This window comes from Schistocerca serialis, chromosome 3 (genome assembly GCF_023864345.2).
Source record: "Schistocerca serialis cubense isolate TAMUIC-IGC-003099 chromosome 3, iqSchSeri2.2, whole genome shotgun sequence".
NCBI lineage: Eukaryota > Metazoa > Arthropoda > Insecta > Orthoptera > Acrididae > Schistocerca > Schistocerca serialis.
Genome location: NC_064640.1, coordinates 868,285,878 through 868,302,606, shown reverse-complemented (window position 1 = coordinate 868,302,606; position 16,729 = coordinate 868,285,878). Strand labels below are relative to the sequence as shown.

Below are 16,729 nucleotides of genomic sequence, written 5' to 3'. Positions count from 1 at the left end.
TCACATTGTGGGATTTTTCACTTAGACCCAAGTGATACCCAACTGTTTAACTTTAAATGAGACCTTTAATAAAGAAATGATGGGATTAAAAGAGGGTGTTACAAAAAGGTATGGCCAAACTTTCAGGAAACATTCCTCACACACAAAGAAAGAAAATATGTTATGTGGACATGTGTTCGGAAACGCTTACTTTCCATGCTAGAGCTCATTTTATTACTTCTCTTCAAATCACATTAATCATGGAATGGAAACAAACAGCAATAGAATGTACCAGCATGACTTCAAACACTTTGTTACAGGAAATGTTCAAAGTGTCCTCTGTTAGCGAGGATAAATGCATCCACCCTCTGTTGCATGGAATCCCTGATGCGCTGATGCAGCCCTGGAGAATGGCGTATTGTATCACAGCCGTCCACAATACGAGCACGAAGAGTCTGTACATTTGGTACCGGGATTGCGTAGACAAGAGCTTTCAAATGCCCCCATAAATGAAAGTCAAGATGGTTGAGGTCAGGAGTGCGTGGAGGCCATGGAATTGGTCCGCCTCTACCAATCCATCGGTCAGCAAATCTGTCGTTGAGAAGCGTACGAACACTTCGACTGAAATGTGCAGGAGCTCCATCGTGCATGAACCACATGTTGTGTCGTGCTTGTAAAGGCACATGTTCCAGCAGCACAGGTAGAGTATCCTGTATGAAATCATGATAACATGCTCCATTGAGCATAGGTGGAAGAACATACTGACGAAACTAAAATGAGCTCTAACATGGAAATTAAGCGTTTCCGGACACATGTCCACATAACATATTTTCTTTCTTTGTGTGTGAGGAATGTTTCCTGAAAGTTTGGCCGTACCTTTTTGTAACACCCTGTAGATGTTTAGGACAAACTTATTCAGAGGAACAACTTCACATTACATATAACAAATTAAAATTCTCCATAATTTATACAATCATGTGAATGAATAACCCACAATGACAGCATTAAAATTTGTTGTTTTATTATCACACAAAAATCTCTACAGATACAGAGAAATTTTTAAAACTTATGTTCATGTTCTCTCCATCATACATTGAGCATACACGAATAGAAAATTCATTTTCATTTGCCTTGATATTAGGTTGCAATAAGAATATTCTATTTCAAGAATGCAAATTTCATCAATTACAGTAAAATGTAAATTCAGCTTTGATAAACCTTCATGACATTATGTGACTCCTACATTTATGATTCACGTAAAACATGTGAGGGTGAAAGATGCATGCAGAACAGAAATTTTTGAGCTAATAGATAAAATGAAAGGCTTTTTATAAAAAAGGTTAAACTATTGCCCAGTGTAGCACTGAAACAGTGAGAAACTGTTTCAAGCCACAAAATACATCCATGACACCATATATAGCAGTGTTAACATTTCATATTTTGTGAACAGAAGTAAATTCAACATGTTTCTTCAACCCCATTAGTCCTTAAGCCTTGTTACCCACTCCAAGTAGGTTTTAATGTTTTTTGCCCCCAGGAAGTGTAAACCCATGCCTCCAATCCAGACAGTAACAATAACCTCTACTATAAATAAGAAGGCAGATTTTTTTACATAATTTGTGAGCCACTAAACAAACATTTCTAGACACATCTTCAGTAACAAGGTATAGATATAGATAGGATTTGTTTGTACCCAAAGATAAATTTCAATGAAGGAGTCACAAAAATCTTTCCCATAATAACAAAAAATTCATTGTTTCGCAAATTATAACACCGCTATTTCATCACTGTGAACATTCCTATTGCCATATGACTGGACATGACAGATTGGAAACCAGAGAATTTAAACTAATTCCCTTCTGCTTCATTGTTTGTACTTGCTGCCAGTCTGTTTTCACATTCCATTAAAATAATAATGGAATGAAACACACCTTTAAGTTATGCCAAATGATGAAAAAGTGAGAAACGTGTGATGTAAGGAACTAGACTCAAACAGCAGCATACACTTATTCATATGTCACAGGATGAAGATCAATGTCTCTGATCAGTTTATCCGGCCTTTGTGGGTTACAAATGTTTTGTGTTCAAAAGATGGTAAACTTTTGTCAAGCATCACATCACGATCCTTATTAAGGCGACGCACTCGATGGCATAAGAGGACAACACTTAAACTTAGCAGGCTCAGGAACGTGCAGCCAACCCCTGAAATATTAAAGTTTTGTCTTAATTTATTACTCACTCAGATGAACTTAAATTGTAGACAAAATTGAATATCCTTTATTTTTGGAAAAAAAAGTACACAAGGCAAAAAGTTTGCATAGTAATGACACAATGCACTTTTGGGATATCTTTTTCTTGAATTCATGATATTTTGTGGAAAGAAATGCAGGCACTGTATATCCTTCCATGGAAAAATGCAGTAACAAATGTCAGTCATTCACTGTAGTAGCTAAAGAAACAATAGGTATAAATAGAAATAACAGTATTGTTAAAATATAATTATACGGTGGAAACAATTAAGTACAAGCAGTATAAGAAAAGATAGAGATCAAAATAAGGATTAAAGATTAAAATAGAAGAACGTTAAATGACCAATGCAGGCAGTAGGAAAAGAAGAGAAAAATGAATTAATGGGGAAATAAAATATTTAATGAAGTAAAAATGAAAACTAGAGGCAAGAAATGGGATGGGTTGCCTTGTATATAAATTAGGTGATGTGATAGTTATAATTCACATTTCAAGTTGTCAAAAAACTGATTGATGACTGAAACATATACTTGCAGTCTCCAAAAGTGGTGGAAAATCTGGGTTGAACCATATGTACAATTTCCTGTCTGTGATATATGTACACTGATTGTTAGCACAACACTTTTGATCATTATCTGCTGTTGAAAGAGAAGTTCACTTGCTATCCACTATGTTTTCTAGGCACATATACTCTGACATCTCATAACAAGATATGTAACATGACAGATGGTGAAAGTCTTATACACTGAACAGTTTCTGTAGACTGGCTACATTAGTGCCCAAAAATTAAATATAAAAAATGGGAAAATATTTTCAGCAAATGTAGAAAGGATTGCAGAACTAGGTCAAAACATTAAAAACACTGAAAAGACCAAAAAATCTCTTCCACAACACCAGGATGGTAAATAGGTTGGTTGGTTGTTTGGGGAAGGAGACCAGACAGCGTGGTCATCGGTCTCATCGGTTAAGGGAAGGAAGTCGGCCGTGCCCTTTCAGAGGAACCATCCCGGCATTTGCCTGGAGTGATTTAGGAAAATCACGGAAAACCTAAGTCAAGATGGCCGGACGCGGGATTGAACCGTCGTCCTCCCGAATGGGAGTCCAGTGTCTAACCATGGTAAATAGGGACTGTGCATAGCAGTTACGTTATATATCAACAGAGAAAAAAAATTGCAACACCAAGAAGGAGTTGTGCAACATAAATGAAAGTTGGTAGGTGCGTTTATACACCTGAAAGATGACATCTCTTCAAATTTTGGACCATTAGCATAAGAGTGGCACTTACAGTGCCACTATGAGGATGCAAATCAGGTAATAGAGCTACGAGAAGTTGGATGAATCTTCTGTGATAGTGCAGAAAGACTTGGCAGAAATGTAGCCACTGTACATGATTGCTGGCAGCAGTGATCACGAGAATGTATGGTCACAAGAAGACCAGGCTCCAGATGGCCACATGCCACTACTGAGAGGGAAGACCATCACTTTCACTGTATGGCTCTGGCCCATTGTACTGCAACTGCTGCAGTAGTTTGAGCAGCAGTTGGCACCACAGTGACACAATGAACTGTTACAAATCAGTTACTTCAAGGGCAGCTGCAAACCAGATGCCCTGTAGCAGGCATTCCACTGACCCCAAACCACTGCCATTTCCAACTTCTGTGGTGTCAAGCAAGAGCTCATTGGAGGACAGGGCGGAGGTCTGTAGTGCTTTCCGATAAAAGCTTGTTCTGCCTTGGTGCCAGTGATGGCTGCGTGTTGGTTAGATGGAGGCAAGTTGAGGGCCTGCAACCAGCCTGACTGTGTCCTAGATACACTGGGCCTACACTGGGAGTTATGGTCTGGTGTGCAATTTTGAATGAGAGCAGGACCACTTTCATGGTTACCCCACATGACCTCACTGCAAATTTATGTGTCAATCTGGTGATTCAACCTGTTGTGCTGCTGTTCATGAACAGCATTCCAGGGGTTGTTTTCCAACAGGATAATGCTCACCCACTTTCTGCTGTTGTAACCCAATGTGCTCTACAGAGTGTCAAAATGTTGCCTTGGCTTGCCCAGTCACCAGATCTGCCTCCAGTCAAGCACATATGGAACATCATCGGATGACAACTCCGTCATCATCCAAAAACAGCATTAACTGCCCCTGTATTGATCGACTAAGTGCAACAAGCAGGCAACTCCATTGCACAAATGGACATTTGATGCCTGTACAATACAATGCATCCACATCTGCATGCTTGCATTCAATATTCTGGTGGTTATACCTGTTACTAATGTTCCAACATTTCACATTTAAAATGGCTTATGTCATGCTTACATTAACATGTGATCTTGCAATGTTAATCACTTAAATATGTCATGCAGAAAAATGCATTGCCAAAATATCATTACTCTATATTAATTATTTTTTGGTGTTTCGATTTTTTTCCGTTAGTGTATGTTTATGATGAGTAAATTCATTAGGTGTAATAGTAGTCACTCTAACACCTAAAAAAGAATTTTGCTTATGTCTGGAACTGTCTTTGGTGATGCTTAGCTGGTTGCTGGTCATCTCCCCATACATCCCAAGTTCTACAAAATTCTGATTCAGAGTTCTCACACTATGCTTTCTAAATGACGGATATCTCCACCCATCAGAATAGCTCAATACAGACTGGCATTAGTGACTGTGAAGAGGAAGTCTGGACCAGTTGCCTCTCTTATCACCAGAAAGGATATCAAGCTCCATGTGCCCACACAGCATGATACCTTCTCCACCATAACCTACCTCTCCCAGACTGTCCTCTTTCCATTGTGTTCCTATCATTTTACCATTTATATTTTCTCCAGACAACAATGAAATGTGAATCATTCTGAAAACTGAAGATGGATTCATTTATAAAGACTATATTTATTCATTCATCAATGGTCCAGTCTGGATGCTACTGACTTCACTGCCATGCCCAGAGAGTGAGCCCCTGATACGCAGTTTTTTGTGAAACTGCAATGCTGAGGCAGCTGTTAGCTCTACAGACAATTTGAAATATTGCAACATGGAATATGTCCACTTTCTCTGATACTGCTCTTCTTCTCTGATACCACACTTGTTTATTTTATCCACATGCATTATGTGCATGAAATGCCACAATTCATTTAAAAGTTGTATTTTTATAATTCTTATTGTTCAGACTGTGATATGGACCTGACTGATGACAATGATAGAAATATTCTGTACATAGACAGTTTATTTAAGGAAACTGTCAAGATTAAATATTCAGAAGAACCACATGCATTTAAAAATTTGACCCTGCTAATAATAATTTGTTTTAAGATTAAGATACCACAGTTTGAAAGCCCTTTTTCTCTTCTGCATAAAGACATTTTGTCTTCTTTAAAACTGTATAAGTTAGGAAATACATTCGTTCAAACTTATTGTTGCCATAAGAAACACAGCCGAGTTGTTAGTTCTAGTTCATGCACAATATTTTGATGACAGACCCAACTATCTTCTTCAGGTTTTGTGATGTGTGTTGTTACACATACTCACTGCCTGGTCTCCAACCAGATTGTGATGTATTATTGGTATTACAGTGCAGTTTATAGCCAAGCTCAACTCCCGAGGCTCACTACACTCTTTGCTGCCAATTTGTTTTTCAGAGCCTCCACTGTTAGTCCATGAAATGCACATTTTTTCAGCATTTTTCAACTCTGATCAATAAGATGGCCAGCAATATCTTAATAAATTGAGTGCCAGACCCCATGCTTGTAAAAACTGAACCCTACATTACAGTTTATTAATTTTTCTGACATCTTCATTTTGACAGAGTCCATAATTACACTATCCCAGAAATTTGGTATCTGCACCATGATACTGATCTCATTGTATTTAATTTCATGATTATATCTGAAGCATTGCTTGGCTAAAGCTGTTTGGGGGTTTTAATTGGATGTGCTGTTGATACTTATTGCGTCTCTCCTATACAATTCAGCTACCCCCACATAGCAACTGCCACATTCACATGTAAATCAGCTTTTGGAGACCCATATCATCTTTAATGTTATGGAGACTTCTTAGCTTTGTTGACAGGAGTGAAATGCACTGGATATCATTTTTTTTGTTGGAATCTACTGATCTTATCAGAGACTGGCTAGTGCCAGACAGATAAGCAATTCTTGGCATTCTTTTCTTTCTTAGTATCAAAATCTTCGCCAGATATTGCTAATTTTGACTGCAACACCTGTTCAATTTGTCAGTCTGAGTACCTGTTCCTTCAGAAAATTGTCTGTAGATTTTGTAATTGTTTGGCAAAGCACTCTTTGTCTAACAGTGTTTGAGTTCTATGATAAAGAGTCTGTGGTGCTACATTTCTTTGTGACAGATAGTGATGGCTTGAGGAGTGGAGACAGAGACCTGTGTGTGTGGGGTTTCTATATACACTGTGATCCTGGGATGTGTCTGTCTTCTGTTGTAGCACACTGACAAAGGGTAACTTGCCAACCCCCTTTTTCAAGTTCTAGTGGAATTTAATTTTAGGTTGGACAGAGTTTAAATGTTCCAAAACTCTTCTTATTTTCACAATCCATATGGTGACATTACAAATGTGTAGTCCACGTATTTCTAGGAACAAATTGGTATGAACACAGTGGCTTCTCATGCACATTTGCCTGTACGTGTTCCACATATAGGTGTGTCACAACTAGTGATAACAGGTTACCCATAGCCACATCATTGGTTTGTTCATGATATTTTCCATCAAACAGGAAATAAGTCAACATGAGAATGTGCCTGAAGAGTTCAGTGAAATAACTGTCAAATTTTATGCAATTAGTACCAAATGTTCAGAAAGTGAGACTCTCATAATGAGGGAGACCACATAAAAACTGACCATAATGTCTGTATGCCATAGTTGCAATCAGGTGAGTTGATGTATAAAGTGGGCAGAGTTGTGAATATGATGTTCACACCTCTCCACATATATGGTGATAATGTACTTCAGGTATTTTGCCAACTAGTATGTAGGTATACATTGATAATGTACTTCAGGTATTTTGACAGCTAATATGTAGGTGTGCCAATACAACTAACCATAATTCTTTAGTTCGGCTTTCTCCGCCTGATAGTATTTGAGGTCTATGAACAAGAGTCTTCAGTGCTGAATATCTTTGTTACTGATAGTGATAGCATGAGGAGTGGAGTTAGAGGTCTGCATGTGTGTACCTTAAGAAGCCCATACATGCTTAGAAAGGATCCTTCAAAATATCAACTATAGAAATATTAACTTCTTAACAAAAATAGTGAAAATAAATGGTTTTCATTACCACTCAGTTCATCATGAACTAATTTTCTGAAAACCAAATATTCTCTGGGACTATTTTTGTATTTTAGTATGAAAGATGCAAAGAAAGTACAAGTACAGCTCTTTGATGGAAAATATGCTGTTCAGTATTTATAACTGTTCATTTGATGAGATGTATGGCCTTCAGGGGAAAAAACTGTTACTCTGACTGACTCATACTTACCTAACAATGTTGTGAAGGCTCCAGTCCTCAGACAAACTTTATTTTGGTCAGATACAGTCCCTTAAACACAAAAAATGAGATTAATATTAGTTGGTTTTAATTATTCGTTCAATAGAAAATCTGTAGAAAATTATTTAGAAGAGAGCACCTTAAAACCACAGAGTCAAAACATTTATTCTTGTGACGTATATAAGAATTTAGTGCTTGATCATGTCAAATAATACAGCACAGAAATTACATCCATATCATAATCAGCATGGAGATATTTTTGTGAATATTTCTGTTGTTATATTCAAACTATGAAAGGACTTCAAAAATTTAGTTACACATTATCATGGCAGGCCAAATAACTTTTATTGAATACTAAACTACACTTCAAAGTGATGCACATATATTTTTCAGTACAGTCACCAAGTCTCTGTAAACAATGGTCGGAACATCTATCAGTCACTCACAATCCATGATGATAGAAATCCATTCCTTGGTCACTGAGCCATACAAAGACCACTGCATGAATGTCTTTATGGTTTTTAAAACCCCTTTTCCCTCAAATGTTCTTTCAGCTTGCTGAAAAGATGGAAATCGCATAGTGCAAGATCTGGAGTTCCCAATCAGCATCACTTATGTCTGTGGGGCCTTGGTCAAATAGTTGGCACCATTTCACTAAGGTCGAACACAACTTGCATTTGATCCACATATCACTAGAATTTCACCAAGGATTTTCATGCAATTTAGACATTTTGCTCACAATGATTATACTGTCAGTTCAACTTTGGTATATGTTTCAAATTGCTATGCCATTCCACTTCCACACTGTGATGCACTTATTATCTGTATATTAGCAGAAATGTGTTTGCAAGAAACCTGGAACATGTACTACTCTCTTCTAACAGTGCACCACTCTCATTGCGCAAAGGTCTTAGCATGGGATGACATGCGCATCTTATTTTCTAAAGTTCCTGCATAAGAAGTACATGAAATGACAATATATTATGAGACACACATACCATTTAATGGGCTATTTTCACTGATTTCATCATCCTGCAACACTCGAAGTGACTGGAAGAGGTTGATATTCTCTGACTGAGCAGCAGGATTTTCAGGTACTGCACGCTTACTGACTGACTTTGTATTTCTCCAATGGCAAGGTTGACTCTGTAAATACATCATAAAAGTGTTGTAATAACTAATTTTGATTATGTGCTCTTACAGGAAAAACAAAGCACAATACAATAACAACAAAGTGAAGGAGTTTTATTTGAACAGTTTTAAGAAAGCTTAGTTACCTGCATGGTGGAATTTTGATTTCTGAATAAATATAGTACTTTTTGCAAAAAGTAAAAATTTAGAAGCAATGGTATACCACACACTGTGATAAGAGGATGTGTAGAACAGCAGAACCGTAATAAGTGAATTAAATGGCAGAGAGGTGGCATACACATAGGCCCAACAACGTCCTATTTTGTGTGACCAGACTGCTACTACACCTCGCCAACATCACATATGAGTACATTTGAACAAGGCAGAGTTATTAGTTTCCTAGAGGTGTGTCCATCGTTCCATGATATTGTATGTCAATGCAGGGCAGACTGCTTTAACAGTGAGACATATGTGGAACCATTGGAGAGAAGATTGCCATACACAGCACTGACAGAGTACTGCATGATGCAATGAGACCACAGTGTGAGATGACTGCCATCTGGATGTAATGGACAGAACAGTTTCACCCACAGTGTTGGCATGATGTTGGAGCACTGCAATGGGTGTGGACATGTCTGCCTCAATGGTACGACACCAACTTCTACAGACTGGACTGGTGGCATGCATGTCATTGCGTCGCCTTCCATTTGCCAGAAACCACAAGTGCTGCAGAGTGCAATGTGCATGTGAATGCTGACACTGGTGAGCTGAGTTGTAAAATGTAGTGTTTTTGCATGAGTCCCACTTCAGCTTGTGCTACAATGATGGTTGCATATGCACTTGATGCCGCCATGGTGAAGACAATGGACAGATTGTATTGTTGAGTGGCACAGTGGACAAACACTAAGTGTGATGGTTTGGGGCACCACTGCCTATAACACATGATCTTGCCTTCTACATCTTGAGAGCAATCTGAGCAGCTACTGCTACATGAGGTAGGCTGCTACATGAGGGAGGTTTTACATCCTGAGGCACTGCCCCTCCTGCAGGTCATTCCAAATGCCATATTTCAGAAGGACACCATTTGACTGCATGTGACAAGTGCTGTATCAGAGATCTTCGCAAAAGTGATCGGCAACCCTTCGGGCATCTTGGACATTCATGCAGCCCCTGCATGCCTCAGTGTCATAAACTAATGGATGGATACCAGGCAGTGGTACCAGTGCCAGCAAAGGCCATCACTTCCAAGGGTCCTATTCACATCTGTCACATGTGTGACCAATAAATAGTGCTGCAGTTATTCTGCCACTGGCCACTTTAAAGGTTGGTTCCAGGGCTGCACAGGTTAGTTCCTCCAGTTTTGAGAGCCTCTCCTAGCCACTGGGTGGCTGCTACTCATCCCACTGTCTTAAGATGCTCTCTGAGTCCATCATAGGGACTGACACTGCTGTATTCAGCATTTTTTGTTGTTTCCCCTTGGTGCAGTCAGACTGTACCCAGGATAGACTTTCCTGTTCATCTGATGGTCTTATTCAGGGCATCTCCATCAGACTTAGAATATTTCCATACAGCTGTATTTGTCTATCAAGACCCTAACTGTATCACTTTGTCAGAATCTGGAATCACTGTACTGTCAAGTCTTCATACCTGTGAGACACTGTTATTGTGATCTTATTATTATTGTCAAAGCAGACTTTCTTTCCTTGGTCAATAAGCTCTTGTATACTTTGATCACTATTTTCCCAGTGTCAGAGAGAGTGACACATCAGTTTGGCGATGAGATAAAAGTTTGATGATGCGCGTCTTTCAATCAAGTGCTCTTACATTTCAACAGTGTCTCTCACGCAGCCTTTTCATGATGGAACAGGTAGAGTTATCAAAAGATCTGCTACTTGTTCTTCAACAGTTACAACAAAATGTTGAACTATTTTTTTGAGTGTGTAACTGCGGGTACCCCCATCTAGCCGGAACTCTCCAATCACCTGGTAGCTTCTTTGTCCATGGTCTCTGGACTCCAATCAGCACCTCTGGCATTCGAACAGTTTGACAAGGAGGTGTCACCTTGGACACACTACATTGCTTGGCTACAGCAGTATTTCATTGCCCTCGAAATCATAGGATTTTCCAACTCCTCAAGCAGTTAAACCTGAAGCACAACCACATTTTTTCCCCTGTGAACAACTGACATCCAGTCTTGTAGAATACTTTGACACACAGGTCCATGTTGCCGCCACAAGGCACAAATTTTTCAGTTGTCACAAACAAGCCAATGAAACATGTAAAGAAGAGAGTGCCCGATTGCAGGGCCTCTCCAGAGATTGCCATTTCCAGTGCACTAACCACAACTGCAAACAGTGGTGTGCTGCATCTTTGGTCAGAGATATGATCCTTGTCCATGCACCGGATGACAATCTCCATACACAACTACTCAAATTGAAGAATACTCCTCTGAAAATATGCTTCCCTATCATCTGAGCATTCAAAAAATCACTCTGCTATTCAAGACCTTCCAACAGTGTTCATGATGAAGCCCCAATACCCATGGAGTCAGAAACGAGATCCAGCCAGAGGCAGCCTCTTAACCCTGCTGATCACCCACATCATTGATGCTTGAAGCAACTTCCCTCTTGTAATCAATGTTTCACACACCATCCATGGCAACAATGCTGAATCTGGTGAGTGAAGTGTAATGAGTGTGGCAAGACAGGATACCAAGATGAGGTCTGCGGTCAGCACACAAAATGTCAGTGAACTGTAATAGCTGGGATGAAGACAATCATGAATCAGTGGGTGATGACTCTCCCTAACCAACTACATGTTTTGTTCAGGCTTCATTGTCTCATACCATTGGTCCCATGTATCTCTTACTTCAACTCAATGGACATCCAGTCAGTTTTCAGATTGATACAGGATCTTCGGCTACCATAATTGATTGCACCACATACTCAACTTCTGGAACACCAACTCTCCAACCATTCAGTCATTATCTATGGAGCTACATTAATAATAATAATAATAATAATAATAATAATGAGCGTATGGCATTGGTGGCCAGGAGACCCCTCGCTGGGCAGTACGGCCGGCGCTCCACAAGTTCTTTAACGCCACTACGGCGACTTGCGAGTGAATGAGGATGAAATGATGATGAAAGATACACAACACCCAGTCATCTTGAGGCAGAGAAAATCCCTGACCCCGCCAGGAATCGAACCCGGTACTCCATGTGCGGGAAGTGAGAACGCTACTGCAAGACCACGAGACAAACTGCATCATGTGAACCTTCTGGGGATGGGTTTATTCTTCACTCTGAGACTCAAGATCCATGGTGCAGAACCTGCCATCCACTCAGTGACATGGCTGCTGAACAAATTTGCATCTGTTTTTGAGCGTCACACCTCTGGAGTTAAGGGTTTTGCAGTGCATATAAACCTTCTTCCCACAGCCCAGCCGTGCTTCTGACAGCCATCATCACTCTGGTGGCCAACAGTCAACGGGTGATGCCCATAGTTCTGGTGGAAAAACCAAATGGTGCACTATGAGTTTGTGGAGATTTTAATTTCAGATGGTTCAAATGGTTCTGAGCACTATGGGACTTAACTTCTGAGTCATCAGACCCCTAGAACTTAGAACTACTTAAACCTAACTAACCTAAGGACATCACACACATCCATGCCCGAGGCAGGATTCGAACCTGTGACCGTAGCGGTCGCACGGTTCTGGGCTGTAGCGCCTAGAACCGCTCGGCCACTCCAGCTGGCAGATTTTAAGTCAACATTCAATGCCCAATATATTGTGAATGTGTATCCAATTCCTAAGACTGGCGTTTTGATGACCCAACTGGCAGAGGTAAAATATGTGCCACAGGTGAGCTTAAAGGTGCCTACTTACATCTCCCTTTGGACGAATCCTCCAAATGAATTTTCGTTATTAACACTCCTTTTGGGCTATTCCCGTACAATCACTTTCCATTCAGAATTGCTAGTGCTCCTGGAGCAACAGGTCCAGCCACTTCCCGGTGTAGTCAACTATTTGGATGACATACTAGTCACAGGGAAGGATGCCAAGGAGTTAGCAGACAACCTGTATGACCTCTTCACAGTGTTACAAGTGGAAAACTTCATGGCAAAGACAAGTTTCTGTTCTTTGTCTCTCAAGTCATGTACCTTGGATACTTTTTTGCAGCCGTGGGTATTCATCCTACACCAGAATATGTTGACAGCATGCAACATCTACCCCCCTACTAATGAATACGGCTCAGTTTAAATCTGTACTGGGACACCTGAGACACCTGACTGACTACAGGCATTTTATCCCACATGCAGTCGCCATTGTGGAACCACTACACTAACTACTGCAGAAAAATATCGAGTGGGAATGGACCCCAGAATGTGCCAAGGCACTCTCAATACTCAAGCAATCACTCCTGCATCCCACATGCTTGATGGCTTACAATCCACAATATCCATTGATCCATTGGTACTGACAGCAGATGCCTCAGATTATGGTCTGGGGATGGTTCTCTCTCACATTGTCAATGTGACTGAATGGCCATTTGTGTTTGTGTACAAAACTCTGTCTTCACCACAGTGCAATTACAGTCAAATAGAAAAAGAAGCCCTGGGCATCATCTTCAGTGTAAAGAAGTTCCGTGATTACATCTACGGCTGTCGATTCACTCTCCTGACTGACTACAAACCGCTTCTGTCATTATTCATTGCTATAGCCACAATTCCCACTTGCACTGCACAGTGCTTTCAGTGGTGGGTCCTCCTTCTTTCCGTCTACATATATGACATCTGGTATCGAACCTCATCACAGCATGCCAACACATACCTCCTATCCTGACTACCTGTAGGCAATGACAAGGAGTTTGATGACAACCCTGATGTGTGTTTTCACTTGGATACCATGGCAGCTGAGTCTGTCACTTGCCTCCCATTTGATGCATACAAGGTGATGCTGGCACAACATGCGTAGTTATTTCAAAAATCTTACATGAATGGGTATTGCAGCTCCAACATGAAAGAGATTGGGACATCATCCTGTCTAAATGCCTCACACATACAATATGTATTGGAAGGGCATGGTCACAGCCATTACTGCCCTAGTCTCCTCCTGTCCTACATGCCAAAGCAAACAGGCAGGTCCCCATTGTTGTTACTACCCCTGGCCTGATATCCAGGAACCTTGGTTCTGCATACACATCGGTTTTGCTGGACCTTTCCTTGGCTCCTACTGGCTTACTGTGGTTGATGCAGGGTGCGAATTTCCCTATGTCTCAAAACTGCCAGACACATCCTCGGACCACACCAGGCATGCTCTTTCATATGTTTTTGCCATTAAAGAACTTATCAAAACAATTGTCTGGATGATGGACTTCAATTCACATCTTCAATGTTCACACAATTTTGCAAAAACATGGCATCCAACGGATACAAACAGCACCCTTTCACCCAGATTTGAATGGCAAAGCAGAAAGATCTGTCAGGACATTCAAAACACAAATGACCAAGCTCCATCAGCATAGGCCATTGGAAGATGCCCTCTTGTTATTCCTGGAATTCTATCAAGCCACTCCTCAGGACAGGTCCTCCCCAGCAGAGAAACTACATGGATGTTCTCACCAATCCCAACTCTCTCTGCTGCACCCTTGGCACCATCGCTGTGCCATTCAAGACTCTGTGTGACCCCTTAAATTCTCTCAATGTCTACTTGCCACCATCTCCCATCTCCTTGGATGAACTATGGTGGAAGTTACTTTGTCTGACAGTGTCATCTGCTGCAAGCACATCAATCACCTCTGAAAATGCCTGGGTGCTGTTATGCCCAATACTGGTATAACTCCAGTTTCTGTTCCAGAGCCATTGCCTCACCTGAGCAGATGACAGAGGATGAGGCAGCTGACTGGAACAGGAAAATCATGACCCAGGACCAGAACCCTGCCTCCACCACGGTGATACCAGAAGCCATCCACATGGACATGGATGCTGCCCTGGCTGAAGTTCAGCAACCAGATGAAGACACTGAGATGGGCTGCAGCCTCACATCTCTTCCTGGCAGGAAAGGGATTCTATACTGGATATCTTTGAAAAAGTGATCAGCAGGCCTTCAGGCACCTCGGGCATGCATGCAGCCTCAGGGTCACAAACTCGCCCTGTCACAGTAATGGACGGACACCAGGCAGCAGTATCAGCCCCAGCAGTGGCCACAACTTCCAAGGGACCTATTTGCATCCACCACACACATGACCACAAAACTAGGACGGGTATTCTGACCGGCTGCTATAAAGGTCAGCACCAGAGTTGCACAGGTCAGTTCTTCTGGCTTCGGGTGCCTCTCCTAGCCTCTGGGCGGATGCTGCTCCCCCTGTCGCCTCAGGACACTATCAAAATCCATCTTAGGGACTGGTGCCACTGTATTCAGCATTCTTTGTTGTTTCCCTTGGTGCAATCAGACTGTATCCTGGATAGACTTTTCTGTTCCTATGCTGGTGATATTCAGGACAGTTTCATCAGACTTAGAATATTTCCATACAAGTGTATTTATCTACGAAGATTCCAATTGTGTTACTTTGTCAGAATCTGCAATCACCATAGTGTCAAGTCTTCATATCTGTGAGACACTGTAATTGCAATTTTATTATTATTGTTAAATCAGACATTTCTTTTCTTGGTCAATAAACTTTTGTAAACTTTGATCACTGTTTTCCCTGTGTCGGTGTGAGCGACACATAAACGAGGAATATGCAAGCCTTCTTTGAAGAATGATGGGTACCACTGCTTCCCTGGCCTATCTGTTTGCCTGACATGCCACACGTCACACGTCTGGGATGTGGTTGGTTGGCAACTTGCTCATTCAGGCCATAGTTGATTCTTTGTGGATGTGCCTACAAACTATGTGGCAGAGTGTTCCCCAGCAACATATCCAGACACTCTTCGATTCCATGCCATGGCTTCTAGCAACTCTGATTGGAGGACATCATGGTGCTACTCCATACTGAATTTCCACAGTCACAGTCCATGTACAGGTCTGTAATGCTAATCATTTGTGTACCATTGGCCTAATTGGTGGAATAAATTTCATTGTGATCTCATCTCTTAGTCTTGATGTTACTCTTTTTTTCAAACAGTAGTGTATGTGACAATGGAAATGTAGTTAATTTCCAACTGTGAAATATGAGTCATTCTTCAGAAGTTGAGTGTATGAATATATCAAGTGCACACACTTTCACAGCCATATTTTGTGTAGCTTGATATTTTTACCCACCTTTTCACCCTCAGATAAATTCATCTTTTCATTTTTGTAGGTGCAGATACAAGGGGAAGGGGATGGGGGTCATGATTCCTTCTATAGAAGAATTTACTAATTTACTTGTACAATTTATCAATATTTCAGCTAACTTATGAGGAACTGTCTAGGATGAAAACTAAGAATCTTGATGAAACTTCCTGGCAGATTAAAACTGTGTGCCGGACCAAGACTCGAACTTGGCACCAATGCCTTTCATGGCCAAGTGCTCTACCATCTGAGCTACCCAAGCAGGACTCATACCCCGTCCACACAGCTTTATTTCCGCCAGTACCTCATCTGCTGTGAGGACGGGGCATGAGTCGTGCTTGGGTAGCTCAGATGGTAGAGCACTTGCCCATGAAAGGCACTGGTCCCGAGTTCGAGTCTTGGTCTGGCACACAGTTTTAATCTGCCAGGAAGTTTCATATCAGTGCACACTCCACTGTAGAGTGAAAATCTCATTCAAGAATCTTGATAATGGCAAGGAATTCTGCTTTTTAACTGCTTTTCCATGCATATGGGCTTGTGACATGAATGACTGCAGAAAACATTCCAACCAGCTAAAGGTGCTCAT

At 41.0% G+C, this 16,729-nt stretch overlaps 1 protein-coding gene across 1 annotated transcript in view; it reads right to left on the bottom strand.

The window, feature by feature from the left end:
* Positions 1-1,055: 1,055 nt before the first annotated feature.
* Positions 1,056-16,729, bottom strand: part of LOC126469605 (cuticlin-5) — a 324,544-nt gene continuing 308,870 nt past the window's right edge. Inside the window, exons 11-13 of the mRNA XM_050096728.1 lie at positions 8,733-8,880; positions 7,726-7,785; positions 1,056-2,181 (exon numbers count right to left, since the gene is read on the bottom strand). Coding sequence (XP_049952685.1) covers positions 2,024-2,181; positions 7,726-7,785; positions 8,733-8,880 — 366 coding nt within the window. The 3' untranslated portion in view covers positions 1,056-2,023. The remainder of the gene's footprint in view (positions 2,182-7,725; positions 7,786-8,732; positions 8,881-16,729) is intronic.